Source organism: Eschscholzia californica, unplaced genomic scaffold, assembly GCF_041429995.1.
Source record: "Eschscholzia californica isolate CP2 unplaced genomic scaffold, dmEscCali1.0.p SCAF_6, whole genome shotgun sequence".
NCBI lineage: Eukaryota > Viridiplantae > Streptophyta > Magnoliopsida > Ranunculales > Papaveraceae > Eschscholzia > Eschscholzia californica.
Window position 1 is genome coordinate 43,095,848 of NW_028238483.1, and position 27,802 is coordinate 43,123,649.

Sequence of the window (27,802 nt, forward strand, 5' to 3'; positions counted from 1 at the left end):
TTTTCTCCTCTTTTGCCTCTACCTATTAGATCTGAAAGGTTACTAATGGGGTTTCAATTGGTTGAAGACTTCGAGTTGAGAGACTTTATCTTACGAGGGAACTTTTGGGTACTCATTGGTCTTCTATCTAACGGAGAGAAAATCCCTTGGCAACGATGTGGAGCAACTACGTGGGCCAAGCAGAGGTCGTCACGTTTCTTTCCAATATTGACTTCGAAATTCAATCAGATCACTCACCTTATGGCGGCTACATTAATCCTATAACGGGCGATTATTGCAGATTAACCCTGTCTAGCAGTTAACTTTTTACATATTAGTCCTTTACTTTTGTTGTCTTACTCTTGGAACTAGACATTTACGTATCTCTTCTCGTTATATCATGAGACTTTCTTCAAAACAAAACATCAAGGTTGCTCTCGTAGTTTTCCTAAATCCTTAGGTCATGTTTGACGTGTAGGAATGGAATGGGATTATCAGGAATTACATTCCCGTAAAGCGGGAATCAAATTATTTTAGTTTAACGTTTGGTTCGACCAGGAATAAGAATTTCATTCCTAATAGATTCCTAACTTGGTGTTTGGTTTGTACAGGAACAGGAATGTAAAATTTTACAAAAGTCTTGTTATATCATTTTACTTAAACTACATAAATTATAGGTCAACTTTGTTATATATTTTTAATTAGTATTGTCCATTCAAATTTGCAGATACGAAATAGTAACGCGATACACTAATTTAAATTGTATTTAAAGATTTATTTAAAATAAATAAAGGTTTCGACTACATTTGTTTTTTAAACGTTACGAAATTGATTTTGAATGAACCAAGAACGATAGAGAAGGGAAAAACTAGAGATATGGAGAGAGAGTGAGAGTTAGTTCGAGCGAGTGAGAGAGATAGACAGAGGGAAAGTGTGTTGCTATAGTGGTGGTTGAAACCCTAAGCTCTTAATTTTTTAGTTAAAATATTATGAGCATGACGATTTTAGTGTTAGTCATTCTAATATTTTATAAAGGATTATTTTGTCCAGAAATATCAAATCATTCCCGGGAATAGGAACAAAGAACGATAACGAAGAGAAAAACTAGAGATATGGAGAGAGTGTGAGAATTACGTTCGAGCGAGTGAGAGAGAGCGAGAGAGTGTGTTGCTATGGTGGTGGTTGAAACCCTAAGCTCTTAATTTTTTAGTTAAAATATTATGAGCATGACGATTTTAGTGTTAGTCATTCTAATATTTTATAAAGGATTATTTTGTCCAGAAATATCAAATCAAATCATTCCCGGGAATAGGAACAAAGAACGATAACGAAGAGAAAAACTAGAGATATGGAGAGAGTGTGAGAATTACGTTCGAGCGAGTGAGAGAGAGCGAGAGAGTGTGTTGCTATGGTGGTGGTTGAAATCCGAAGTTTTTAATTTTTTTAGTTAAAATATTATGAGAATGACGATTTTTAGTAGAAAAAATGTTTTTAAAACCCAAAATCTAGGTCTTAATAGGAAAAAAATCCACTCAAAAGTAATAATGCAAAAAAAACAATTTTTGAAAACTTTTCAAAATGTTGTCGACATATACAATTATGTTGTTAACAAGACAATTATTTTTTTTTTTTTATAATTCTAGTTTCACCCACAACATATATAAATATGTTGTTGTAAATTGTTGACAACATATATAATTGTGTTGTTATAAAATGTTGACAACATGTGTAATAATGTCATGACTTGTTATAAAATGTTGACAACATATTATTTGTCCGTTAATGGGTGTGTCAAATACAAAGGATAATATGTATAACATTTTGATTTTTGCATAAGGCAAATCAAAAAATGCTTTAGTTTAAATGTTTCTGCCAAAAGCAAAATAAAAAATGCGGAAACCATTTCTTTCTTCATGTTAGTGTCAGTTTGTGTATGTCAAATGCAAAAAGACAAAATGCGAAACATTTTTCCAAAACAATTTTGAGTAAAAAGGAATTTGTTCAGAAATTTACAAAATTGTTGGAGAGCAAACTAAGATTTGTTCAGAAATTTCTAAAAATGTTTTTGACGTTGATTTGGGCGAAAATTTTCATTTTGAGGGTAAAATTGTATTTTTCACAAAATAGTTTATTTTCACAATATTATTCAGTTTTGGCCCTTATTTTGTCCAGAAATATTAAATCAAATCTTTCCCGGGAATGGGAATCACAAACCCTCCCCTCCCCTCCCTAGGTTTGTTGTTACTCTATTTGGGGGAATCCCATTCCTCCAGGAATATGATTCCCCTTGCATTTTCGCGAGCCAAAAAGTAGTCAGGATTGTGATTCCCAAGAATCACATTCCATTCCCACGCAATTCTCGCGCGCAAAATTGCCTTATAGTAACGAAATATATATCTTGTTCCTTTACTATCTTTTTTCTCCAGTATCTTAGAATTATGGGATTTTATCCATCCTAATTTGTAATACAGTATTTTATTTGAAGTGGCTATTGGTTTTCAATTATTTTGATCATCTTCTTCCTTCCTTATTTTCCTCTCTCTCTCTCTCTCTCTCCATTTGATAGTAAAAGCAAAATCAAGTCCATATTTATTGTTGACAAGACCCGCCCCATTGAGGTTTAGAAAAAACAAAACCAAGGTTCAATAGTTTTGATTGTTGCAATGGTTGTAAGGTTGATAACTTGATAATCAAACTGTCATAGATGCATACATTGCTAATTTCTTAGGTGATCCTAAAGAAGATCGTGTCGGAATCAAGGAAGTTCATTTCTTACCGTTTAAACCTGTCGAAAAACGTATTGCCATTTCTTATATTGGTGGCAAAGGATACTGGCAAAGTAAGAATGAATGCTTAACTAATTTACTCTGTTACCCTAATGCTAAGTACAAAAGGAATTTTTTTTTTGTTGAACAAGTACAAAAGGAAATTGAGAAGATAGTATCTAGGAAACATTCATGGAAGTTTAACTACAAATTTGTTTGCAACAGATCTTATCCAGGCTCGGTCTTTATTACTGTAGGCATAATTCATGGTAGAAGCCAACACGAGGAACCCTCCAACCTTCTTTGTTGTCTCATCATTATCACTTGAGTTAGGATCTCTTGGCATTGGATATACCAGAAGCGAACGTGTCCCATTGGGAAGCATCACCCAAGCCTCTGAATCTGCATATTCGACGATACTGATTAGCAATCTTGACTGGAATTTGAGAGAACGTTGCCGTTAACTAGAAACAGGGTTACAAAAACAATAGAATATCGTAACAATGTGAACATAGTACAAGCATTATACACAAAATCCATTTACCTTCACCCAAACGTTTATAACCGTAGTGCAAGAAAATAAGAGAAACACAACGGAAATAATCACAGAGGAAACAATTAACGTGGTTTGGTCAGTATGACCTACATATAGGATAAAAGTAGTAAGTTGATTTCAGAATGAATGGAGAAGAACTTCATTGAGATCCTCCTATTGAACCCTAACCGGAATTGAAGGCCGTCATCAGAACAAACAACTAACCTTCAAATGATTTTCTTCCAAGGAGTACATAGGATATTATGGTGAATCTACCCTTCTATGTCTATCTAAGAGAACAAACCACTCATTTCTTTCTAGAATGATTTTCTTTACAATAAGCAACTATGGCAATATAGGTCTGAGATTGACCAATATATATTTTCAACATAAATCAGAGTATCGTAATACCATTTACCTTCTACGTTACCATTTTGAATGATCTCACTGATCATAACCAATCTCTCGTTGAGATCCGTGTTTTCAAATTTTGAAGACAGTGAAAGCAATGGTAGGATAACAAAACAAATTCAACTAAGGGGTTCACCGCAAATTATTCGAAGAGCATAACTTACATGAGGAGCAGGAAAAGAGCAAAATACACCCCTAGTAAGAGGATTCTTCTACTTTCACAATATTAGACTTAGGTAAAGAGTCCTCGTAGTGTTGAGAAGAGGGGGCAAACGACGTTTTGGACATTACCAACCGAAGGGAGGAAGTATGATTTTCCTAGGTTCCCCATACATCATATACATGGTAGAATGATTATGCATCTACCCTCCAAAGTTACCTATAATACCAGCTTCTAGTTTTGACTTTTGATAAACTCAGTTCTCTTGCGACCAAGGTTAAAGTGTTAAACTAACAAGACATTAATAATTCAATTATCCTTCATGACGGTTTAGCGAAAAATAAAAGTTCAGTACCTGCACCCTGAGGAAAATAAAGTGTCTCCTTCAGATCAGAAAGGCCAATTTGTTGGATCTGTTTCTCAAACCAATCAAGCAATTGAGCTTTAGATGCATCTTCAGACGAACTCCAATAACCCCGTAAGCATAGAGCACCTTGAGCAGATATGAGCTGAAAATGATTCCTAGACTTTATAGTGAAGTATATGATTAAGATATCTATATGGTGTAATGTATATGCTAATCACATTTATTTTCAGCTATTTATAGGCGAATGAGACAAACCACTGATACGGAGTTCGTATTCTTTAGAAGGACATAAGTTCCCCAGGCTAAATCCTCCTTAAGAGTATCAGAAAGATCTTCGGACATGACAAATATTTGCTTGTTACCTTCAGGTAGTGCTGGTTTCTCCACTAGAGATGCACCCTGCACAAGTTTTCACCTTTTCAATCAGGCAAAATGGCAAACTAGAAATTTCTTAAGTTTCTTTGTTTATAATTCCTGTTTTACCTCTCAAAGGTATCGAAGAAAGAGGAAAATCCTTTAGTATCTGAGTGTATTCATTAGTGTATATGTGTTGGTTGAGAGACCTAAAACCCTTGACGTCATATAAAGAATAAAGTAAACGATGGCAGATGAAAAAACTGTAGAGAGCAATATGCTGATGAAAAAAATTACTTGTCCTGGTGATTCTTAGCTGAGAGTTCTTTAAGTAACTCATAAGTAGTAATCATAGTAGTTGCAGAGAAAGACATTGAAGCCCAACAAAGACCTAATCCTCTATAACAAGCAGACAAACCACCTTCTTTAACTAAATTCTTAACTGTTTGTCTTATTGTCAATGATCTTCTTCCTTCTCCATCTAATACAGGTAATCTTGTTTTGATTGAAGAAACTGGGATATGTATGTATTCACACTAACTTATCTATTCTTTGTAAGGTCTTATAGGGTTATCGAGAACTATTTAGGTGTTTGTTGATTGAATATGCGCTCGTGACTTAGGACCTGACACGACGCAGGTCATGGTAGAACGTGCACCACTGCCCCACCACAAAGCGCCTCCCTTTCCTCCTCCGACATACCCCGGATGTTTGAATTTGTTGAGCACTCGTGATTTGGGAGCTCAAACTCGTTAAAGCTTTCAAGATTAACCAAAAAAAAGTTCATCTACTCGTAAACAATAAAAATGCATAAAATCTCTATCCTATGAGACATACTAGTTTATTCCCTTTTCGAGTTTTGTCCAACAATGAACACTCCCCACTAGATTATCTTCGATTTACTCATCGTGTCTTCCCCGTACAAACTAAACATATTTAAATTCATTATTATCAAGAATTAGAACAATTCACCCAAGTTCGTGTATTTGTATACTAACTTCCATTACTAAAATTGAAGCATATACAGTAATTGTACCTTGAGAAATCTTCCAAGATAAGGTAATGTGGCAGAAAATGCAGCTAAAGAAAGACCTAAAGCTTCTGATATCTGCAAACACATTCACAACAACAAAAAAAAAACCCTAATTTCTAGAAACAATCAAACAAACCCTAACCAGAAAATTGACTCGCATAAATGCAGAGAATAAGGAAGCAAAAACCAAATTAGGGCAAGGGGATGTTCTTACTAGTTGTGAAGACGAGACGAATGAATTTGAACCGAAGAAGTGATTTATAATGAGTAAAGAACCAAATGTATATCCAATCCATCTAGGTAAACAAGATTCATCTATTCCAGGAATACCTAAAATCCATACACATTAATAAACTGAACCAGTTAGTGAGAGACAGAAAAAAGAGAGAAGAGAGAGAGTAACCAAGTGTGAAACGAAGAACAGAGAGATTGAGTTGTTGTTGATTTGTTTCTTCAGAAGAATTATTGTTGTTGTTAAGACGAGCTGATATTAGGGTTAATTTCGATCTTCTTCTTCTTCTTTGAATTCTGTTGTTATTAATTGTTGGAATGGCGGGAAATTGGAAACGGAAGTTTGATTGATTTAACGGAATTAACGGTTTTAAGAAAAGATTTTGCATTCTTTCTTCTATCTAGTTTTTGAACTAACTAGAGAAGATGATTCTTTTTGGTATGAGTTTTGAAGGATTGATTGAACGGACCAGAATAATCCACGTGGCAGATGATAAACAACCATTCCATATTTTTTCCTTAATAGTTAGACACCAAAATCTCCTTGGAAGCAATTTATCTGCAATATTATGTTTGCTTATTCTTACGTTTTATTTGCATTAACATGGGGTCTTCTACCATATGTGGGTAGCAGAGTTACTTTTTTTTCGTGAAATTTTTGAAGAAGTGATCAACCATAGTTAACGAGTCTGAGATTGATTTTACATGGTTATATCAATAATTTAAAACTAAACAAAAACTAGAAGAAAAAAAACTTAACAGACACATGATGAAACAAAAGATCATAGGCGAAACAAGATAGTCACACCATTTCCGTTTATCTTGTTCATCTACATCATGAATACATGTTCTGGTTTTCGGATCTCATTGTTCTTTTCGAGCTTTAGATCTTGCAGGCTTTGCCGGTTTGATGATGGAACCTAGTAGAATCAATGCAACAGGGATAATGGTCCCAATGTAATAAACACTCCCGTATGAAGCTATCGTCTCGTGCACGCTCAATACCTTCATATCACAAGTGATCAAGATAAAGATTAGTCGTTTAGTCGTCTGTTTTGTTTAGTGCATATATAATCAAAATAGGAAATTTCATATGGTTTTCTTCAAATTTCATATTTGAAGGAAGGGGTTGCCAATTATTAGTTAAGTCTAAACCCTTCAGTTTGGTACTCGACTACTCGTTGAATAGTTCGGTATCCACATTTTTTTCGCAGAAAATATGAAGCATTTTCGTTTTTAGCTGAAATCTGTGGTTCCGGCTAATAAGTTCTTTTTTATTTTCTGATATCTTGTGCTATCAAATGTTAATAGAAGTTGCAGGAAATATAGAGAATTGGAGTTGAAAGATGAGGGCGAGGTAAGGAAACTAACCATGAAACCGACACACAAATAGTTCATAACCACTAATGTAAATGCGAAGTTCATAAGATTAAGAATCTTCTCAAGTAGATTCTTATTTTGGGGAATAGCTTGTTGCCATCGATAAATAACTGCCAATAAGAAAGTCGGTTATCGATCATGGATTTCAGACCTTCAAAAATTCAAAGAAACGATATGCGAAGTTAGATAGATATATACCTCTTGATCCTGCTATCATAAATGCTGTTTGAACAAAGAATATGAGATACCCAGGATGTAATCCCTGTCGATATCCGTAAAGAAAAAATCAGTTAAAGAGTTTCGGGAAGTATAAATACAGATAGAAACCAAAAAAGGTATTATGAATCCCATTAAGCTAATCAATATTGAAGTAGTTGGGGATTTAAACAACATAGCTTCCTATAAGTTCACATTTCTTTTCTGAATAAGTGACATACTTGGGGCTAGTCTCAAGCAAATGATTATCTATAATATGTCAATATATCGATCAATATTGAAGTTGTTCTATTTAAATATTTATACTTACGTGCCAAACAGCACAAACGGTCTGTGTCGCCAGCAACTGCAAGAAACCAGGTTTTTTACCCTTCTGAATGAGCCTCTCGTAAACATCTAAAACATGTGAAGTGACCACAGTACTTTTTTCAACCCCGACAATCCAATAATACGAAAATAAAAAAACAAATTATTCACAAAGAAAATACCAAAAAAAGTAAACTTACAGTAACGTAACCAAGTGCTAACTTGTATATTCCAGTAAATTGGCAACAGAACTGCACTCTTTGCGAACTCAACTCCAAGAATATCAACATTTTTCGCACGGTCCCATCTTGGTTTCGATGGAAAAGAGTTAGACCAACCAGTAAACCCGAGACCAGATATGATGATAGAAGCCTCAGAGATCGACCAGATAAAATAATATTTCAAGCGAGCAGTGAACCCTGACATGAACTGATAACCTAGCCGTTTCCCAAAGCTCCACCCTAGGTATAGAGGATCAGTAAATCGGGATAAAGGGAAATGTGGAACCAAATACATATACAAGGCCATGCAAAAAGCAGCCTGGATGAGAGCTCGAATGGTTGCACCAAAAGGTGATGGTGCTTTCTTGGAACGGGCCCAAACCTGTGTGGGTCACGAAAAATATAATATATCAGAATCTGACTTCATGAGTGAACTGAATATAAAACAGAACAAGACATCGATCAGGATAACCTACTCCTTTCCTTTCTGACCATTCCAAATAATCTTTAATTTCTAAAACTGGCCCAACAAAGTGACTTCCACAACAAAGGCAATAACCAATATACTCAATTAAAGAGGGTAAGCGAAGCAAACTATATTTCTTTTGCGCCTCTCGAAGACCTTCCTCTTCTTTCAACAATCCATCGTTGTAATTAGTCGAACATGAGATAACCTTAAGTGTCAACACCATGAATGCTCCTATATCTGATAAAAGGGTAAAAAGAATAAAAGTTATTCACCATTCACCTAACTTCAAATTAACTCTTTAAATACTTGATAGTCATGGCCGTGAGATTTATTATTATTATTATTTTAAAATTGTCAGCTTGCCTTGAACTCTTGACCTCTAAAATGGAAGACTAAACCTCTTAGCACTCCAACCAAAGGTTGTTGGCACCTTGAGATTTTACGATAGATGTATGACTGGTAATCAATTCGGTCAAACAATATATATATAAAGAGAGGCGAGTTTCAAGTATTGTGTACCAGTTACATCAATGCCCTCTTCCTCCCATGCATCCCCACTCATGTAGTATGCATGGCTGCACAAGTATGAGGCTAGTCAAATATTAGTACTAAGTTTTTTGAAACTTGGTACGTTAAAATGTCAACTTATGACCACTAAACTGATCAGTAGTCACAGAAATAACTCTAAACAAACGATATTTTGACTGATAAAACAAATCAATGAGTAGTAAAACATACCAGCCAATGAGATATCCAAATGTGGTGAAGAAAGTGATGATCCCACAGTACGGGCGGAAAGTGATCATGGAAGTGTATCCCATTAACATAGTGATCAAAAAGTGAAAATTTGATGATATTCCGAATGAAAGATAAGACAAAACAGCACCAGAAAAAGCTGAATAAAGATGTTTAGTTAAGGTTCCAGGGACAAATCTATGCATAAAACTTACAGGTATAGTTGCTATAAAACAAAGAAGGAATCGTAAAACAGGAATTGATACTCCTATACTCGATGCCATGGATTCCATCTCGAGCTCCATGGCTCCTTTCCCTGTTAATTACGATCTTGATGTCAATTTTGTTTCCTCTGTTTCTGGGTGTTTTAATGCATTTTTGGAAGTAATGGAAGTGTGTTTAACTTTGGGTTGTTTAGATGAGGTTCAAAAATTGGAAAATGACCCAATTAGTGGTACACTAGAAATATCAGAACCATAGATTCTTCTTTTGAAAATAGTTGGAGAGATGGTATTTACTTTCACAATCTTTGAGAGAAATGAGAGAAAGGAACAAAGGAGTAAAGGAGAGAGCTCTTGTTTTATCTCTCCACAAAAAAAGAAAAGAAATCACATAATAGGATATAAAGAGAAAAAAATTATAACCATATGATTGGGGAAGTTCCGTCCAATGAAAAAAAACTAATATGGACTATAAAAATCATTACGAGGCATTGATACATCATAAAGAGATAATACAAAGATATATCAAGATTCATGAATTGAATCAACACTAATAACAACCGGATTTTAAAGACACCTTAATCCCTTAAAGGCCATATATCAACACTTTAATGTCATTTTCTAAGGGACCTAAAACCCATCTAATCTACCTTTACTTTATTTATACCTAAGTTCAATAATCTAGTCATCGAATTTGGGACCTCCGAGTTGTGGAGTTAGTGTCCAATCACTACACCTAGAAGTTAGAAATTAAGGTTAATGGGTCCAAAAGTTCTATTAACACTTGCACATTACGCGTTTTTGGTTGTAGTAGTTACCTAATTTTAGAGAAACAAATTAATCCAACCTAACAACTAACAAACCAATCGTCTTGAGAAGAATAGCCAAACAAGAAGAAAAGACAAATAGAGAAACATAAAAAGTAAAAAAAAACGAACGATGCGCCACTAACGTTTGGCGGAAGAGTAGACGGAAATATAAAAATGGGAGACTAAATTGGAAATTGGTCATTTAGGGGCCATTTTGGTGAGTTGGTCATTTTTAGGGGGCCAAAATGGAATTTACCTACCCTTTTCTTTAGAACAACTTACCTTCCGTCAAACCCTAAACACCATCTCTCGCGCCAATACTACCTCTTCCGTTTCAATCATCCCCCTTCCATCTCTTTCAGGTAACTTTCTCTCTCTATCTCTTGCTAGAAATCTAGGGCATCTATCTTATCTCATAACATCATCCCACATTTCGTAACCATCTTTCTCAATTTATCTTTCAGATTGATCAGTGATTTGAGGCCTTGAGGTTTTAATACTTCAATCTTCAAATTTTCGGAGTTCAGAGGTATTGGTTTAACTTACTCTGTCGCTCTTTCTCCATCTCTCTAGGTCATAAAATAGTAGTCGTCAGTGAAAGTTTAGTTTTGATGATTTTTTTTTTTCTGAACTTATTGAGGATATAAAGTAATTAATTTGTGATTGTTTCATCTTTTAGGGTTTTGCCGTGTTCTTCTCGTATTATGTAATTGTTGTTGAATGTAATAGGTAGATGATTATCCACCATGATTGTGGCATACTGTTTGTTGAAATGTAATAATCAGTTTCTGTGATTTACATTGTTGAGGAAATTGATTTTCAAAGTTGGGTCCTTCTATTTAGATAAGGAATAAGATGTGAATATAAAGTATAAACAAGTAATCCCTTAAAGATAATCACTGATTCAAAGTATATAGAAACGTTTTAATATTAATAAGCACAAGCGGGTTTACACTACGAGTAGTTAAGTTACTCTCATTGATATAACTATGGTCTCATACATTTAATTTTGGGGAGAGTAATGGGAGTATTGGTTCTATCGAGCACATTTTTATCTCGTATACTATTATAACTTCTTAAAAGGGGAGAGGTTTTAAAGAGAATTTTTGGTGCTTTACGACTGCATTGTATCATTTTTATGTGCTTGGTTCTCAATATAGAAATGTAATATTAACTGTGTTATGTTTACTGTGTCCTCTTTGGGTTCAATTTTCTTCTCTGGACTGATTTATAGGCAGGTTTAGCGTTTGAGGATGGGAATAACAAAATCTAGCAGGGATCTTACCCCTTCTAAAACCAAGTTTGACGATAGTGATGAATATGAATCCGCTTCAGAAGAGGTTGGCACTTTTAATAGCTGCAGATTTTGTAGTTACCCACCAGAGTTTTCTCTCCTTTTATCTGACGAAGAATGGCTTTTGTAGGAAAAAGAGCTGGAACTTGAGCTTGCTAATGTCTCTTTCGAAGATCTTCAGAAGGCAAAATCTACTGGATTTCATGTAACGCACGAGAAGCCCAAAAAAGAGAAATTAGGACGGGCAAATAAGAATAGGTACTCTTTTTTATCTTCAGGAGCTTCACATATTTTCTATCATTTCTTTTATATTCAATTCGGTTCTTTGATCACAACGTCTTTGATAAAGGCCAATGGAGATTAGTAGCAAAAAACCTGTGGGGAGGTTTAGGGAAGTCATTCAAGTTCCTAAAAAGGTGAGTTTGGTTTATGTATTGTTTTGATTTTTTGTGTTCCATTACATGGAAAGATTCAGGAAATTGAATGACACTTTCACGTCCATAGTTGGGAACATTTTGAGTTTTGACTTCGCCCACGCTTGTAAATCTCTAAGTGGTTTTATTGCCGAAAATGTTATTATTTCTTCCATCGTTTGTTTGATCCTAATGTCGTTATAGGTACACTAATTATTATAATAGTGTAAAACAGATTCAGTAAATTATATAAAGGGCAAAAGAAATCAACCGTAAAGTTCTAGACCCGACTTTGAAGAACTTTTGCAGCCCAAAAGTCTGCATCGGTTTGTTGGAGCTCCAGATTGAAATTTAGTTGTACTTTAATTGTAATTTTAATTTGTCGTACTACCTGTATTAGTGCTAGTCAAAATTTCAAACTATTTTACTTTCTAGAAAACATAATCGTTCATCTTATGCACTTTATTTCGGACTATATTCTCTTCAACTAAATACTCTATGTTTAATATGCCATCTTCTATCCAGGTGATACGTGACCCACGGTTTGAGTCTTTATGTGGAAATCTTGATACAGATGGGTAAGTGTTTCTCCTTCTTCTGTGTTTATTGCTATTATGATCCGATATGTCAAGCTAATTCTTAGTCAAGTGACTCTTACTTGTTAGTCTTTCAGTACTATTCTTATATTAGATACAATTCTATGGCTTTTGCTGAATTGTAATTTCTGTTGTCCTAAACTAGGTAATTTCTTATCTCAAGCATCATGTTATCAACATTTTAAGGAGTTGCATAACTCCATTTGGTTGAGAGTTGGTATTATAGTTTTTGAACCAAAAACTTGTTTTCAGCCCAAGTAGTAGAGCTCAGCTGCTCAAGACTTGGGTTTAGCTAGCCAAGGCTTCTCTCTGTATCTCGCGATTCCGACTGTAATATTTTCCTGAAGAAAGATGTTAAATTTCGCTCTTTACATCGATCACTCTTGATGGATTGGTAATAAGGTAAAAGTACCTAGAGAAGAAGGAAACCCAGAGGAAGAGGAATTTAATTCTTACCTTATCATGCTAGAATGGATCGGTTTTCTCTTTGGAGTCAGTTTCCTCTGGGTTTCCTTTTTCTCTTGGTACTGTTACCTTATTAATTGGATTCGTAGCATCTTATTAATGTTCAAGATTTTTCACGTATCTGTCTGTTATACTAGGGAAATTTTTATTTGTTTGGCGAGGTTAAAAAGTATACTAAGATAATGGTACAATTGAGAATTCTGTTTTTTCATGACATATGTTGGGTTCACAGTATCTGCCATGCTTAACTCATAGTTACTGATTACACAGGTTCAGGGACAGATATAAATTCTTGTATGAGACTGAACTTCCTGTGGAGAAAAAGGTAGTTTATTTTGAAGTCTAGATAGAGAACCATTTATGGATACTTTAATTTTCCCATTATAATCACTCTTCTGCTATGTTGTTAATTTATTTTTGTTTTCTATTTTGATTTCATAGAAACTGGAGAATATGATGAAGAAATCAAAAGACCCAAAAGTGATTACTGACGTCAAGGAACACATTTCTTCAATTGTAAGTGGCACAATAATTGCAACTCCAAAAGAAAAACTTTTTGACTTTTTGTGCACAATTTGGCTTCCATTATGCTTTCCTGTTTCTAATCTTTCCTTAGTAAAGTAGCTGCATTTCTGCACAGCCAAATTAGGTCGAGTGGTTCGTGACCTCTCGTCTGGCTCATGAGAGACAGGCCGGTGTTCTGAGTGCAACTAGATAGATTCAAACCATGTGTAACTAATTTGAATGTTCATGATGTTGCTATAAATTCTTGGTCAGGAAAAGCGACTGAAATCTGGGTCAGCAGATCGTACGGCTAAAAAGATTCTGATCGACCATAAGAAGAAAGAGAGAGAAGCAGTAAAGGAAGGGAAACAACCGTATTATCTAAAGAAATGTATGAATCTCTTCAACTACACCATATATATATATATATATATATATATCGATTCGGACTCGCACTTCATTGCAATATCGACCAAGAACTTAAAGATGAATCCCATTTATATTTAGGAAATATTTCAGACTGAAATCTTTTTCTTATAGCTAGAATTACTACAACTTTTACCAAACCCTAACTTAGTTTTGGTTCTGCAGCGGAAGTGCGTGAAAGAGTTCTTCTTGAGAAATACAAAAGTCTCAAGGTATGTAGAGCTGATCAGAAGTATAAATATCATCTGAAGTACTGCTTTCAAATATTTGATTTCTAATTTTCACCTCATATGTGAAAATCTTTTAGGAGTCTGGCAAACTCGAATCTTTCATGGAGAACAGGAGGAAGAAAAACGCATCCAAAGATCATCGGTACATGCCTTATCGTCGACCAGGTAGCAGTGGACAACAGGAAGAGGATTAGTGGTTTAATATCTGGTTTCTTTTTATGTCGATATGTTTTGCATTCTCAGAACATCTTGCTTAGGACTATAGTTAACCTCATATTCATATATGTGCACTTTTCTCAGTTGATCCGGAGTTTTGCTACAAAATTTATGTTTTTATCTGATTCGTCTGAATGAAGGTTCAAGCTGCTCTAGGTCTATTTTAGTTAGGCAGAAACCAAGTCTGTTGGTCCGATACTAAATACGCTAACAGCACACATTTGGATTGAACTCAGAGTAAAGCAAACATTTTTTTTGTTAATTTATTGTTTATTATAACGTATCGCTTTGCTCTAGTCCAGAATAATTTATCAACTAAAAAAAGTCAAGTTGTATTTAACAAAACAAAGAAATAATAACAACACTGAATTTAAAACACAAAAATCTATTGATGTCGGCACAACAAAAATGGCTAAGCTTTTCTTCTTTTTGTTGAAAGAAAAGAAGGCTAAGTTAGTTCTATTAGTACTTTCAACAAAAAAAAAAAAAACTTTCAACAAAAAAAAAGTTAGTTCTATTAGTAATTAACAACCAACTTTTAACTTACAAAAACCAATAAATAATTGTTGGCAAAATTAAAATGCTTTTCTTAATATTAATATTAATGTCAAGTATTAAGAAAATAATATTTTTACTCTTAGACTAAACTATTAGGGTTTTCAACAAAAAAAAAAACTAGGTTAGAGTTAGATTAACAAAAACAAATCAAATCACATGGTCTTAACTTGTTTTTATATTATAAAAGGAGTTTCTAAGAAAAAGTCCTTATTTAGTCTTTCTTCCTATTCTAATGAAAATTTAAGAGGGTAATAGTAAATAAATCCTATTAAGATAACCAAACCCCAAACTCATCATAAAATACAATTAAATTTTAATGGAATTTCGCGGTGACAGAGAGCCACACGAGAGGTTGTTTTCGTTCTCATGTAACGTCAAATCGGAAGTTTTCTCTTTATAAGCTTTTTCTCATCTAAATCCATAGTACAAGGTAGAAGTTTGGAGTCCAACCAATACAATATTAAGACATCATAAAATTTGTATTAGATCGTAGAAATACTTATTCAATAAAAAATTATTTATTTTCACAGACATGAAAATGTGATGAGCACGATAACGGCCTAAGTTAAACTTATAATGAAAGAGGTCTAAAGTCTAACAATAAGAAAGGGGTCTAAAGTCCGACAAATTTATTATATTATTTATACTTTAATAACTCAAATTCGATAACCATAGATTCCACCTCTTCATGGAATGGGAGCCTCCAGGTTTTTGAAGTTTATGTCAACACTTATCAACCACTAACAAAGGGTTGACATCTATCCCGCGGTTGGATGACATATTTTTCCTAAAAGAGACTTTCTTCAATCATTCAATGCCACGTGTCTAACCCAACATCAAAGCGATCTCTAATCACCCTGCGATCCCTAGAGCGAATTACTATACGGTTGGATCTTCTGCTACGTTTCCTAATTAAAAATCACCAGCAACAGCCGGTTTGTGTAGGGTTGGTGACCGGTGAAGCAGGTCAGTAATCTGGGCATAAATAGTACCGGCAAGTTATATAAGCTCAACTCCAATCTATAATGGCGGTTATGAAGAAAACAAGTTGAAACAGATTTACTTCTTCCCTTATCTTATCCAGCTCGATTTTGAAGGTTAATACTACTAGTAGTTTAATAACTTTAACTTAATTTTTGTTTCTCTAATTTGGGTTTTACTTTTGTTTGTTTAATTGAATTGTTTAGTTATAAAATCAAGATTACTTTGAATCAAATCTTTGAAATAGTTAAAGTTTAATTTTTTTAATACATTTTAATCACTTTGATCTCTAGGGCTTTTATTTCCTTATCTACCCATTTCTTAATTCTCCCTGTTTATTGACTTCATTCATGGAAGTTTTTCTAGTTTATTGTTTGATTTTGGGGGGATTTGATTATTGGGTTTTGAGTTTGATAGATCCTAAGTTATTTAAGTGTTTGAGTTCTTTTGTATTTTGGTGATGAATTATGTGGTTAGATCATTGTTGTGAAATTGTATAATTCAAGGTTTGATCTTGTTTTAGTTGAGAGAAACTTTATTTGAGTTGGGAAAGTTAGGGTTTCTTTTTGGAGTTATAATGGTTTTATTGCATTACAAGGTATAAACTTTAGAATGGTTTTAGTAATATATGTTGTTTAGGCCTTGATGGATTAGTTTATGGAGTTTTATTTCTTTCAAGGTTCATTTATATTCTTACAAGCCAGTACTTAGATTAATACTTTTTGAACTAAACAGGTGCTTCAAGTTGCAGAAGTTATCATCGTTAATGAAGATCAGAATATCGTGTATTGTTTGGTTTGATCCATATTTTCTGTGAAACCCATCTTAGATTTGCGATTTTGTAGATTCAGGTTCCGTGCTGATGCTACTTGTCTAGTTTTTTAGGTACGATTTATAGTGAAGTCGCTTCTTTTCGGTAGAAGGGTATTCTAGGGCTGGCACTGGATAATTACTTGGATTCCAGACACCAATTGGCAGTGCCACCAGTGGCACCGTCTCGGATGGCTGGTTGCCCAGCACAAACCTATTCGAGCTCTGGTATTTTCTTCCAGGGGGATGGGCATGATCTCGCCATAGTTAAGGGTCAATTAAGTTCACCTTTCGGAAACTCTGCTAGTTCTATTTCGGGTACTGGAATTTCATCTTTGGGTCTGGGTTCAGGTGATATGAACCTCACGGCAAACTCTGGTCCAAGCGTGGGTGCAAGTTCTTTAGTCACAGACGCCAACTCGTGCCTCTCTGGAGGACCTCGCTTGCAGAGAAGTGCGAGCATCAATACAGAGTCTTACGTCCGGTTACCAGCATCACCATTATCATTTTCTTCGAATAATTTAAGTATTTCAGGATCTTCAATTATGGATGGATCTTCAGTTCAACAAAACTATCACCATGATCAAAACTCTCATCAAGATCAAAACTCACAGCATTTGCATCAGCAAAGACAATTTGCGGGTTCTTGTGCTACATCTCAACCAACTTCACGAGGAGGCCAAATGTCTCAAATTTCAGGTCCTAATTCTCTGATTCAGGAACCAAACGACTACTCACATATACAGAAAAAACCAAGGATTGAAATCAAACAGGAAGACATTATGCAACAGCAGGTTATGCAAATGATGCAAAGACAGGATCAGATCCAGTTGCAGGGACATAGCCCACAAATGCAAACTTTGATACCGCATCAAAGACTCTTACAGCGGCACCAACAACCACAACAGATATTGCAGTCTATGCCACATATTCAGCAAGCAAGTTTGCAGCAGCCGCAAGGCCCACAACTAAGACAACATATACAACAACAAAGCATGCAGCAAGTAACTGGGGTAAAACGTCCCTATGAGAATGGTGTATGTGCTCGTCGATTGATGCAATTTATATATCATCAGCGTCATAGGCCACCAGTACGTTTTATTTTTCATCCTTCTAAGATTCATTTATCACTCCTCAATCCGTTTCTTGGCGACTTTGTATCACGAGAGGGCGTTTTCTTGTGTTATGGCTTGTATCTAACCCACTATTTGCAGCTTCCGAGTCACTATTCTGTTACTGGATCTAGGCATTTTTTTTTCTGAGCCTTTCTTAATTCTTGCTTCTAGGATAATTCAATTATCTACTGGAGGAAATTCGTAACAGAGTATTTTGCCCCTCGTGGTAAGAGAAGGTGGTGTTTGTCCCAGTATGATAATGTCGGACATCATGCACTTGGTGTTTTCCCTCAGGCAGCTATGGTTAGTAGTTGGCTCTTTATTATCTTTCTCTTTCGATATGAAACTATACCTCTTCTACTTCAATTTTATAGGGTATAGTGACTCTTCTCCGGTGGCAGGAACTGATATATATATATATATATATATATATATATATATATATATATATATATATGTATGTTTGTGTTTCTTTCAGGATGCATGGCAATGTGACATTTGTGGTTGCAGGTCAGGAAGGGGATTCGGTAAGTAGTTAATCATAATGTTGATCTCTAATCCAAGATTTTGTGAATGTTGGAAGCTACTTAAGTTCACCATTTTCTCTCTCTAACTTCGTTTAGGGCAAGTGGACAAAAACCCACTGATGGAACTTATTAATTTACGTTCCGTTAATTATTTATTGGACAGAGGCAACTTTTGAAGTACTCCCTAGGCTTACTAAGATGAAATTTGACGGAGGGGTCATCGATGAGCTTTTGTTTGTTGACATGCCACGGGAATGTAGGTTTCCCTCGGGTATAATGATGTTGGAATATGGAAAAGCTGTGCAGGAGAGTGTATATGATCAAGCTCGTGTCGCTCGTGAAGGTCAACTTCGTATAATATTCACTCCTGATTTGAAGGTACAAACGGTCTGTTAATATATGTGTTTCTATCTTATGATTAGAGAGAGAACAATACCTCTGTGGAACTCTCCCTATGATGTTCCGAGTTGAAAACCTCGCCTTGAAAGCAGAAAGCTTTTTTTATCCTGTACAATCAATCTTCATATGCCCATATAGCATCATAGAGGCATTCGGTAAGAGTAATGAGATTAGATGAAGGCAATAGAATTAATGAAAGTGAATCTCTAATACCACTTAGAGCCGGATTTTGTGCAACTCTGTCTATTCGGTAAGAGTAATGAGATTAGATGAAGGCAATGAAACCGCATATGTATTATGTAGTGTATTGGAATTTTAGAACTGGAATTTTATTTTAGTTGTGACAGCATCTTGTGATGTGCTTTGGCATGACTTTGAGCTTATTTTACTTGCAGATATTGACTTGGGAGTTTTGCGCCCGGCGGCATGAAGAACTTATCCCTCGTAGAGTGTTGGCTCCACAGGTATTACTGATACTTGTTTTGTTTGATTGCATTAGGTAGAAGCGTCTCAATGTAGTTGGGAGGTGTCTAATTTCTCTCGAGTCTAGTATCTTTGGTCCTATCATTTTCTTTTTGGTGGTTTTGTAGGACATCACTTCAATTTAGTCACTCAGTTTCCTCTCTTTCGTTTGAACTTCATAATCAGTCTGTGATTCAAAATCTACAAGTAAGAAGTGGTCTGTTTTCCTTCAAAAAGCGAATGAATGGCATATATTAGAAAAATAGAATGATACATACGATGCTCGCAAGAAAGCAACACCCAGACGGAAAAAAAAAAGAACACAACCGTCACACCGATAAGTCCATCTTAGAAAGTTGAGATCAGGCCTTCTAAATTACAAAAGAAATACCTATAAGATGCCAAGAGAGAAGAGGTCTTTCTTTTTTTTCACCGAAATTACAGAAGAGGAAGATACGCCAACTTGACCTTCTCCACATCCATAGATCTCCTTTGAAGATATCTTTGTTCCTACCGTAGCATATGAACCAAATTATCGAATGTGTAATTACTCTCCAGTCTCCAGATATTCCTATCTCGCTTTGCCACTAGTGTAGCATCTCAATCGCCGAGAAAAGTATTCAAACCAGTGTTTGTTTCTTAAGTCCCTCTAAACAAAATCACGAAAAAGCTCCAAATCTTCCAAGGAGAAGGGCTATGCACCAAACGATGGTCTGTTGTCCCCTCCTTCCTCTAGCAAAGGAACATATATTCACACGTAACCCACCTCACTTCTTGAGATTGTCCACCGTCGGAATCTTCCAAGGAGAAGGGCTATGTACCCAACGATGGTCTGTTGTCCCCTCCTTCTAGCAAAGGAACATATATTCACACGTATCCCACCTCACTTCTTGAGATTGTCCACCGTCAGAATCACCGTAACCATTTGGAAGACACAGCTGAAGTTACTAGTTATTACTCTGAATTTATCACATGGTCTTTTTAGAGTAGATTTATTTGCCTTGGCCTATGTGTTGCTCCGTGGACCTGTTTGCCTTCGCCTGGATTTAGCATGGTCATCACTCATCATTTGAAACAAAGAAGGCTTTGTGATGCCAATATACTACTGAGTTGGAGTCTACGAGTTAATTTACCTCGTAGATATGCTAAGCTGACTATCACGGCCAAATAACTATAACGTTTATGATTTATGAGTATGAGCTAACCGTTCACATTAAGTTCATTAGATTCTAGTGCTGGTGTTTGTCGTGGAATATTCTAAAATATGATACTCCTGACTCTCTGAGGCACATGTTTCCGTTGCAGGTGGCTCAAGTGATGCAAGTTGCACAAAAATATCAAGCTGCCGTTGCTGAAAACAAATCTAACGGGATCTCCCCTCAGGATCTACAAGCAACCTGCAACTCGTGAGTCAAACTAGGCACTACCTGGTCTAACTTTCTCTTATTTAATGCCATTTCTGCTAGATGTGAGCAAGTAGGCTTTTTTGTTCTTACATATTAACAGACTGGGTGTCATATTCAGCGCCTTGGAGATATCCAGATTTCGTCTCAATTATTTTACAGAATCTACTTATTATTCTATAGCATTTTTTTTGCTTGTTTTAAGATACTCTGGTTAGGTAAGCGAACCTTGATTTTCGGATCTTTTTCTTCCCTAGGTTTGTAGCAGCCTGGCGTCAGCTAGCTAAAACTTTGGAGTTACAGTCACTTAATGACTTGGGATTTTCGAAGAGATATGTTCGATGTTTGCAGGTATTTGAGCCATCCTTTTGTTGGTAGGTTTATCATATGGGGTTCCATTCATTATTTTCTTATTTAGTATTTTATTTGCATGTCTCAACAGATATCAGAAGTTGTCAGTAGTATGAAAGATTTGATAGATTTCAGCCGTGAACACAAACTGGGGCCTATAGGTAACTTGTTAGCCTTTTGTTAATAGATGGTGCATTTTGATAGTTCATGTTTCTTCTCATCTTGATCTGTGACGTTCGGGTTATTTCTCCCTACTACCCAAATGTCATGGTCATCACTTCATGTTAAACTCGATGCTTTTTTTAATCCGAGATCTACATCTGCAGAGAGCTTGAAGAATTATCCTCGACAGACATCTGCAACCAAGTATCAGATGCAAGAAATGGAGCAGTTGGCGAATGCTCAAGGTCTACCGACAGACATCAACACTCTGAACAAACTAATGGCAATGCAATCTGGTCTAAACAATCAAATGAACAACAATAACAACCACATGGTTGGAAATGGGACAGTTTTGGGTAATTATCAAAATATGTTGAGACAGAATTCTATAAACGCGAACAGTAATATGTTCCAGCAGGAGGGTTCATCTTCTTTTGGTGTTTCTCGTCAGACACAACAATCTCTGCCGTTTCAAGGTCCCTCGTCACTTAATAATGTGCAAGTTAACAACTTGTTGAGTCAATCTCATTGTCAGCAGCAGAATAATGGTAACTTATCTAAACAAAACTACCCACAATCCACTCAAGGGAATCAGAACTCGCAACAACTCATGATCCAGCAATTGATGCGAGAAATGATGAATAGCGGCGGGCAGGGAAGAGTCCAGCAGCAGCACCACGAGAACCCGAATGGGAATGGGAATGTGAATGATAACGGCTTCAATGCAATAAATGGTACTATAAGTAACTGTTCATTTCCCGTGAAGCCTGCTGGAAGCACAGGGTCTGTTGGAAATCTGCAGAGATGTGGAAACACTGCTGCTTCTTCTGGTGGTAGAAACATAGGCAGAAATGATAGTTTCAAGGAAACTGCAAATAGTTGTAACTCTTTAATGGTGGGTGATGGAGGTGTGACTAGCAACTCCATGGTGGGTGCTGGTGGTGGTGGTGGTGGTGGTGGTGGTGCAACTAGCAACTCCATGGCAGGGGGTGGTGGTGGTAATGCAAATAGCAACTCCCCTATGGTGGGTGGTGGGGCAAGCAACTCGGTTGGGGGTGATGGTGGTAACAATTTTGATACAGAAGGATCTGATATCCATTTCAATTTTCCAGATATGCCTGATATACCCGAAGACTTCTCTGACTGGGATAAGCTTGTTTAAGATTGTCTAACCTGTTTCATGTTGCTCCCTATGTACAGAATCATCTTCAAAAGCTGTTCTTGTTTCCTTCTGAAATATTCTGGTTGTTACCACATCAAAGGAAGAGGCACTCTGGGTATCAATCTTTGTTGTTGGCAGTTTTGCAAGGTTTATGCCATTTCTAATGTCCTTTTCTCTTTCTTCTCAACTGTAATATTAGTCAGTCTTACAAGCTCAAAACAGCTTCAAGCAAACATACTAACTGTGATATAATCTTAATACTAGTTTGTTTTAACATAATATTGGCTGTGAACTGCATCACTTCCTGTGCATCCACTTATGATTTTTAGTCAAATCTTTGTATTTTTCATCTGTCTAAAATTTAAACCCCAATAACTTGGTATGCTAGTCGAGCTATAGCTCCTACAAATTCGAATTGGATTCTATTAAACATGATCCAGTACAAGAGCACGAAGCAAATACAGAAAGAGAGATATCAACCAACAAGAATATGAAAACATCAACTCATTCTTTGGATAGAAGTAGATAATAAGAAAAGAAAAAAAAGAACCCCAAGATCGCAATCGATAGTATCACCCGATTATAACGAACAAGTTACAAGGCGGTCGAAGTCTTGCTGCCCATCTTTTACTATCTTCATCTCTGCTTCTCCTCTATGAGATGTTAAGACAGTAAGAAATCTAAACAGGACTTATGTTTTTCAAGTTATTTTACTTCAACAAGAAACAACTAATTTTGAGATCCTATTCTATATATTTCCAAGGTTTATTAGAGAAGTAGTTCTTCGTCAGATTCATCGGTATCGTCTGACTCATTAGTTTCATCGTCGACAACCACCACGTTGCCAAGAAAAGGAATCACTCGCCCGATACCCATTCCAGCTCTCTGCATCAACATGTTTGCAAAAGAATGCAACCTAGAGGGTCCGCCTCCACTCTCATCTTCAAAATTCCTAGCAGAAGACTCTTCTTCGTCCTCGTCATCTAACGGTGGGCAATATTTCAAGAAGCACTTTCCAGAAAGATCAGTGAGCTCTGCCTCAAACGGTGGGCAAAGTGGGCGTCCGACGACTTGAACATGAGCCACACTTTAGCAGTACCCAAATACAAGTAAACCAAGAATTAGTAACACTCAAAAACTCAGTTGAGACGTGGTAGCACTGTGTGTAAGTATATAAGTATATAACAACCATCCCGAACACTTTAACAATATTATAAAAGAATAATGCCTGAAAGTCGAAATGAAAGAAACAAACAAGGAAAGAAAAAGAACTGACCACACGTAGAATAAACCGTCCATTTCCTGGCTCTGAACCCTACCCAACAGTTCTATCTGCAGGATTCCACCAATGCATACAACAGGCTTTGGTAGCTGGAACTTCTGCAAGCTGTTCTCCTGTTTAATGAACATTAGTTAGACTTTCCAACTTCATCTTTGATTGCTTGATGAGTTATTGCACTACCCACAATTAGAAAAGGTAATAGGGTATAGTGTTGCATACCTGAGCCATTGGGAATTCTGGCGAAATGTATGTCCATTCTATGTAATCATCAACTGTTGTATTATCTTCTTGCCCAAACTCAGCATCAAGAAGGTCAATCTCCGTTTTCGCTTCCCTAAAATGACCCATTCGAAATCTCACAGCCTTGGCAGAATATATGGGGAAACCATACTGGAAAAATGCTGCGCAAAGTGAGAAAAGGACTGCCGTTAGTTATGAGAAGAACAGGACCGCAGCTGAATTGCATATATGTACATATATTAACCAAATATCAGGTAAATAACCTTGGAATGGTTGGATGTTGATTTCAGTAACACAACACAACTTGGAGCTCAACCTATATGTCAATCTCTCAGGCACTGAAGGATCACTTTCACCCTCACTTGACCAGTACGAACCCATCTCTTCAACTCTATCGCTTGGATCCAATGTATTGCTGATTCTTTCTTCTGGATAATTGTCTGTACTGGAAGCACCTATGGCCTCCGAGATGCAATCCTTTCTAATAGTAGGACTTAGACCTCGAGCTAGTAGTGAATATACATGATGATTCCTCTTCAAGTTATCCACTTCCACACCATCGGACGATCCAGACTCTATCGGCTCTATTATAGTGTTTTCTTCGATAAAGTTTGTAGCACTTGATATTTCCGGAAACAATCTTAAGCAAAGATTCTTTGCAAGACCGTTCACAATCACTGCATCACATTAGAATGAAAAAAAGAATGTTGCTTGAGGAAGAAACATTTACAAGTTTGAAACACAATAAAACAATACATCGTTTCTTCCTTCGATGTTTATGCACAATGCAGCATTTCCAAATGAAAAAAGTAACATAGAGAAGAAACAAGAAGGTGTTCCGCTTGAGTCACGAAGAGCCGCTACAAAAACAACCAAACCTAAATGTGAAATACGTAACTAACACGTTTCAATAGTGTACAGGTCAAACCTATTTACAGGGAGACAAACCAAGCAGCTGACTTTCTGTCTAAATGTACCTTGGACCGGGTGAGAATTTTCTCGATATCCACAACTTGCCAGCATAATAATAATTATGGACTCTAGAGGGATAGTAAGAATGAGAAAGGGATGGGGCTAAAAGCCATGATGTAATGAGTTAGGTTGTATGTTTTGTTTTCCTTTTATTTTCTTAATGTACCCCGCTTACCTTCTTCAAAAAAAAAAAACTATTGATACAAGGTACTTCCCGGAGAAGAAGAATTTCATTCAAGATTATTCTCCATATAGAAAAAGATAGTAGTAGAATAACAACGACAATAACATAACTAAGTGTGGGTCAGATGAATATTCTAAATGCATCTAAAACCCATAATAGACCAATTTGTGCTTACCAAATTGTCGCCAAGAACGCGAGACAGCGCTAGCACGAACTATATCAGCTGGATCATTCAAGTAGGAGAGAATAGTAGATGACAAGTCGGGGTTGACCCAATTCAGAAAATCAATTGAACCTTCCATTAAAGTCAAGGTAGAAGGCTAGACGAAAACAGAATGATGCCCCTTACTAACCAGTAATCTGATTGACAATGAAAATTTATGAACAATTATTAGACACCCAATAATGTCAAACAACAGAATAGAAAGCATAAAGTGAAGCAAACCAAGAGAATTCGTGTGTTGACCTAATTCACATTTTCAATTGAATTGAAACCTAAGTTTAATCAAATGCCCTAACTACAACAAAAATTGATTCAATCAATCAAGTTTCCATATATCTAAGAAAAGGAACAAAATTTAATTATTCAATCATCAAATTAACCCAAAAATAACATGGGTTTCAATAAATTGACACGAATTAGATCTTCCTCAAACAAAGAGAATAAAAAGATCAAATTTCCAGACAAAAAAAAATAAACACTAATTAGGGAAAACAGAGAAAAAGAAAGGCATACCTCTGAATCGATGAGAGATTAACTTCAGATCCAATTTCAAAACAGATTCCAGTAAACACTAAGAGATATAATGATGAGAGAGAGAGAGAGAGAGAGAGAGAAAGGGGTTCGTTATCTGACCGACTTGTACTACCAACAAAGAAGGGGATAGAAACCAATAAACAGACAACGACTTCAATCAATAAAGGATAGAAAGAAAAACCCTAGGAGAGAGAAAGAAAGGGTAGGTCTTTTTTTAACATTTTCTTCGTCTTCTTCTACCTCTTGAGGGTTTCTCTGCTTATTAATGCCGACATTTTACCATCTTCTTCACCATCAATACACGTTTCAACCTATCACAATGATAACAGATCCTCATCAACGGCTCAGGTTAACTCTCACCTTTACTCATTCACCTTACTATTTCTAAACATTTGTCTCTTTTCACTGATTCTTCTTTTATGCCCGGTTGAGTCCCCGCTCTTTCTTTTATTTACCGCGCACTTTGAAAGGCGCCTTCCTGATTTCATCATTCTCTTACGTATCTCAAGAAAATTAGATTACTTTAGATGTACGAGATTTTCTCTTGAGATCTTAGAGACTTACTAATGAGCAACATTTTTGGGTGGAGGTAACGTCCACGGTCTAACGCACATGTGAAGTTGTAGGGTCAACAGTAAGAGTTGAGGGTATGTAGTAGATTTACTTATGGGAGTGTTTATTGACGCCTCCAAAATTTGACACATACACACCCTATCGGTAGCGTCTGTTGGATAGGGCAGTCTAAAGATACTCCGACAGAGTTTAACCTGTACTAGATTTGGGAATTCTGAACTTGGATCAATCCAAGTGCCCTCAAATTGCGTTGTTCTTGTGTCTCAGTGTCTCCGAGCTCAGTTCGCAACCCACTGAATATACTAGGATAGTAGGATACGAAGGAGTGAATTTTAGTGTTTTGGACCAAGGTCCTAAAAGGAAAATAAATATAAAACTTTTGCTCGCAAGACCTCACATAATCTTTTAACATTTTGTATAATTATCAAAGTTCAAACAAGAATTTCACAAATATCTACTAGGTGAAAATCAATATGTATTCTGAATTATATCAAATCAAATCCTTTCTTAACAAGTTAAGACTAGTTAGAAGTATGGTTTAGTGACATGAAATACGTGGCTTACTTTTATCTCACACTTCCTAAACCCTATATCCCAAATAAATAAGATGTCACTTTTATGAGTCCCGTCATTTGAATAACATATTGATTTGTTCCTTACTCTTAAGACTAAAGTTGTGTTTTGTTTCTTTATTAATATAAATCAAGCACGCAACCAAGTTAACAAGTCTTATTCTAAAACAAATTTATATAATACCAGATTATCTAAATCTAAATACAATTTATGTAAGAGGTGTGTATGTACGTACGTACGCTCATCTTTAAACCTACCCATCCCTCATGAATTAAGCAGTAGTTAATACAGAATATAAGAGGTGAAAGTGAAGAACATCTAATACTTTGAATGGGAGGGAAGAAGCGGGATTATGCGAGAGAGCGAGTCTCTATCAAAGAACATGGCTCTGAGAGAGAAAGTAATGGGGCGTATTCGTTGATCGCCAGATGTTCATGTTTAAGCCTGTACTCGATGTGTTTGCTAGTTACCAGATGCTCTTGTGTTTTAATCGGAAGCTGGATGGTCTGTATCCATCTTACTCTCGGTTCTTTTATAGTGTTGGTGGTCGACTGCTAAGCAGTCGTCTTTAATGGTGCTAACACGTGGAGTTGTCACCATTAATAAGGATATTGTAACCCCTTAACGAGTATATTCGAGATCTTCAATGACTGTAACGTCTCCCGACGGATATACCAAGGGAGGTCTGCTGAGGATGTGAGGGCGAACCTCTTTATCCAGGGTTGGATGTGCTCCTGTACTTTGGCGTTGCTTCGGCGCCCGAAGGCAAATGGGTCGGGCCCCTCAGCCATTAATTCATGGGCTTGGTCACCGTGTAAGCCCATTAATCGTGAATTTCTAGGGACGTTCCTGGTGACGTATTTGGCTCATACACCGCGCATTTTGAATGGTGCTTTCATGATTTCATCATTCTCTTACGTATCTCAAGAAAATTAGATTACTTTAGATGTACAGA

At 36.2% G+C, this 27,802-nt stretch overlaps 5 protein-coding genes across 7 annotated transcripts; 2 read left to right on the forward strand and 3 right to left on the reverse strand.

The window, feature by feature from the left end:
* Positions 1–2,819: 2,819 nt before the first annotated feature.
* On the reverse strand, positions 2,820–6,464 carry HCF208 (chaperone (DUF2930)). 3 transcript variants are annotated; one of them, XM_086649285.1, is made up of 6 exons: positions 6,008–6,464; positions 5,819–5,934; positions 5,608–5,679; positions 4,580–4,616; positions 4,206–4,343; positions 2,820–3,146 (listed from the first exon to the last, which is right to left on the reverse strand). In XM_086649285.1, exons 1-6 carry the CDS (start codon positions 6,222–6,224, stop codon positions 2,935–2,937), a joined length of 792 nt encoding a protein of 263 aa, XP_086505411.1. In that variant the 5' UTR covers positions 6,225–6,464; the 3' UTR covers positions 2,820–2,934. The 3 variants fall into 3 exon arrangements, with proteins under 3 accessions (XP_086505411.1, XP_086505410.1, XP_086505409.1); XM_086649284.1 differs by having other exon boundaries at positions 4,206–4,359; positions 4,473–4,616; XM_086649283.1 differs by having other exon boundaries at positions 4,206–4,377; positions 4,473–4,616.
* On the reverse strand, positions 6,381–9,557 carry LOC147535259 (lysophospholipid acyltransferase 1-like). Its single transcript, XM_086649282.1, has 8 exons — positions 9,166–9,557; positions 8,947–9,002; positions 8,435–8,664; positions 7,938–8,340; positions 7,742–7,827; positions 7,414–7,477; positions 7,207–7,325; positions 6,381–6,840 (listed from the first exon to the last, which is right to left on the reverse strand). The coding sequence occupies exons 1-8, from the start codon at positions 9,465–9,467 to the stop codon at positions 6,700–6,702; spliced, it is 1,401 nt and encodes a 466-aa protein (XP_086505408.1). The 5' UTR covers positions 9,468–9,557; the 3' UTR covers positions 6,381–6,699.
* Positions 9,558–10,329: 772 nt separating this feature from the next.
* On the forward strand, positions 10,330–14,458 carry LOC147535260 (rRNA biogenesis RRP36-like protein). Its single transcript, XM_086649144.1, has 11 exons — positions 10,330–10,554; positions 10,657–10,721; positions 11,427–11,532; positions 11,617–11,744; positions 11,836–11,902; positions 12,425–12,477; positions 13,231–13,285; positions 13,402–13,476; positions 13,738–13,855; positions 14,056–14,102; positions 14,198–14,458. The coding sequence occupies exons 3-11, from the start codon at positions 11,446–11,448 to the stop codon at positions 14,312–14,314; spliced, it is 747 nt and encodes a 248-aa protein (XP_086505270.1). The 5' UTR covers positions 10,330–10,554; positions 10,657–10,721; positions 11,427–11,445; the 3' UTR covers positions 14,315–14,458.
* Positions 14,459–15,496: 1,038 nt separating this feature from the next.
* On the forward strand, positions 15,497–22,545 carry LOC147535261 (putative transcriptional regulator SLK2). Its single transcript, XM_086645192.1, has 10 exons — positions 15,497–15,991; positions 16,611–17,776; positions 17,972–18,103; positions 18,279–18,327; positions 18,491–18,705; positions 19,122–19,190; positions 20,494–20,594; positions 20,849–20,942; positions 21,034–21,103; positions 21,269–22,545. Exons 2-10 carry the CDS (start codon positions 16,877–16,879, stop codon positions 22,264–22,266), a joined length of 2,628 nt encoding a protein of 875 aa, XP_086501318.1. The 5' UTR covers positions 15,497–15,991; positions 16,611–16,876; the 3' UTR covers positions 22,267–22,545.
* Positions 22,546–22,668: 123 nt separating this feature from the next.
* Positions 22,669–26,126, reverse strand: LOC147535262 (F-box family protein). The gene is made up of 6 exons (XM_086645193.1): positions 25,681–26,126; positions 25,120–25,304; positions 24,052–24,465; positions 23,768–23,949; positions 23,543–23,661; positions 22,669–23,353 (listed from the first exon to the last, which is right to left on the reverse strand). Exons 2-6 carry the CDS (start codon positions 25,244–25,246, stop codon positions 23,035–23,037), a joined length of 1,161 nt encoding a protein of 386 aa, XP_086501319.1. The 5' UTR covers positions 25,247–25,304; positions 25,681–26,126; the 3' UTR covers positions 22,669–23,034.
* Between the last annotated feature and the right edge of the window lie 1,676 nt (positions 26,127–27,802).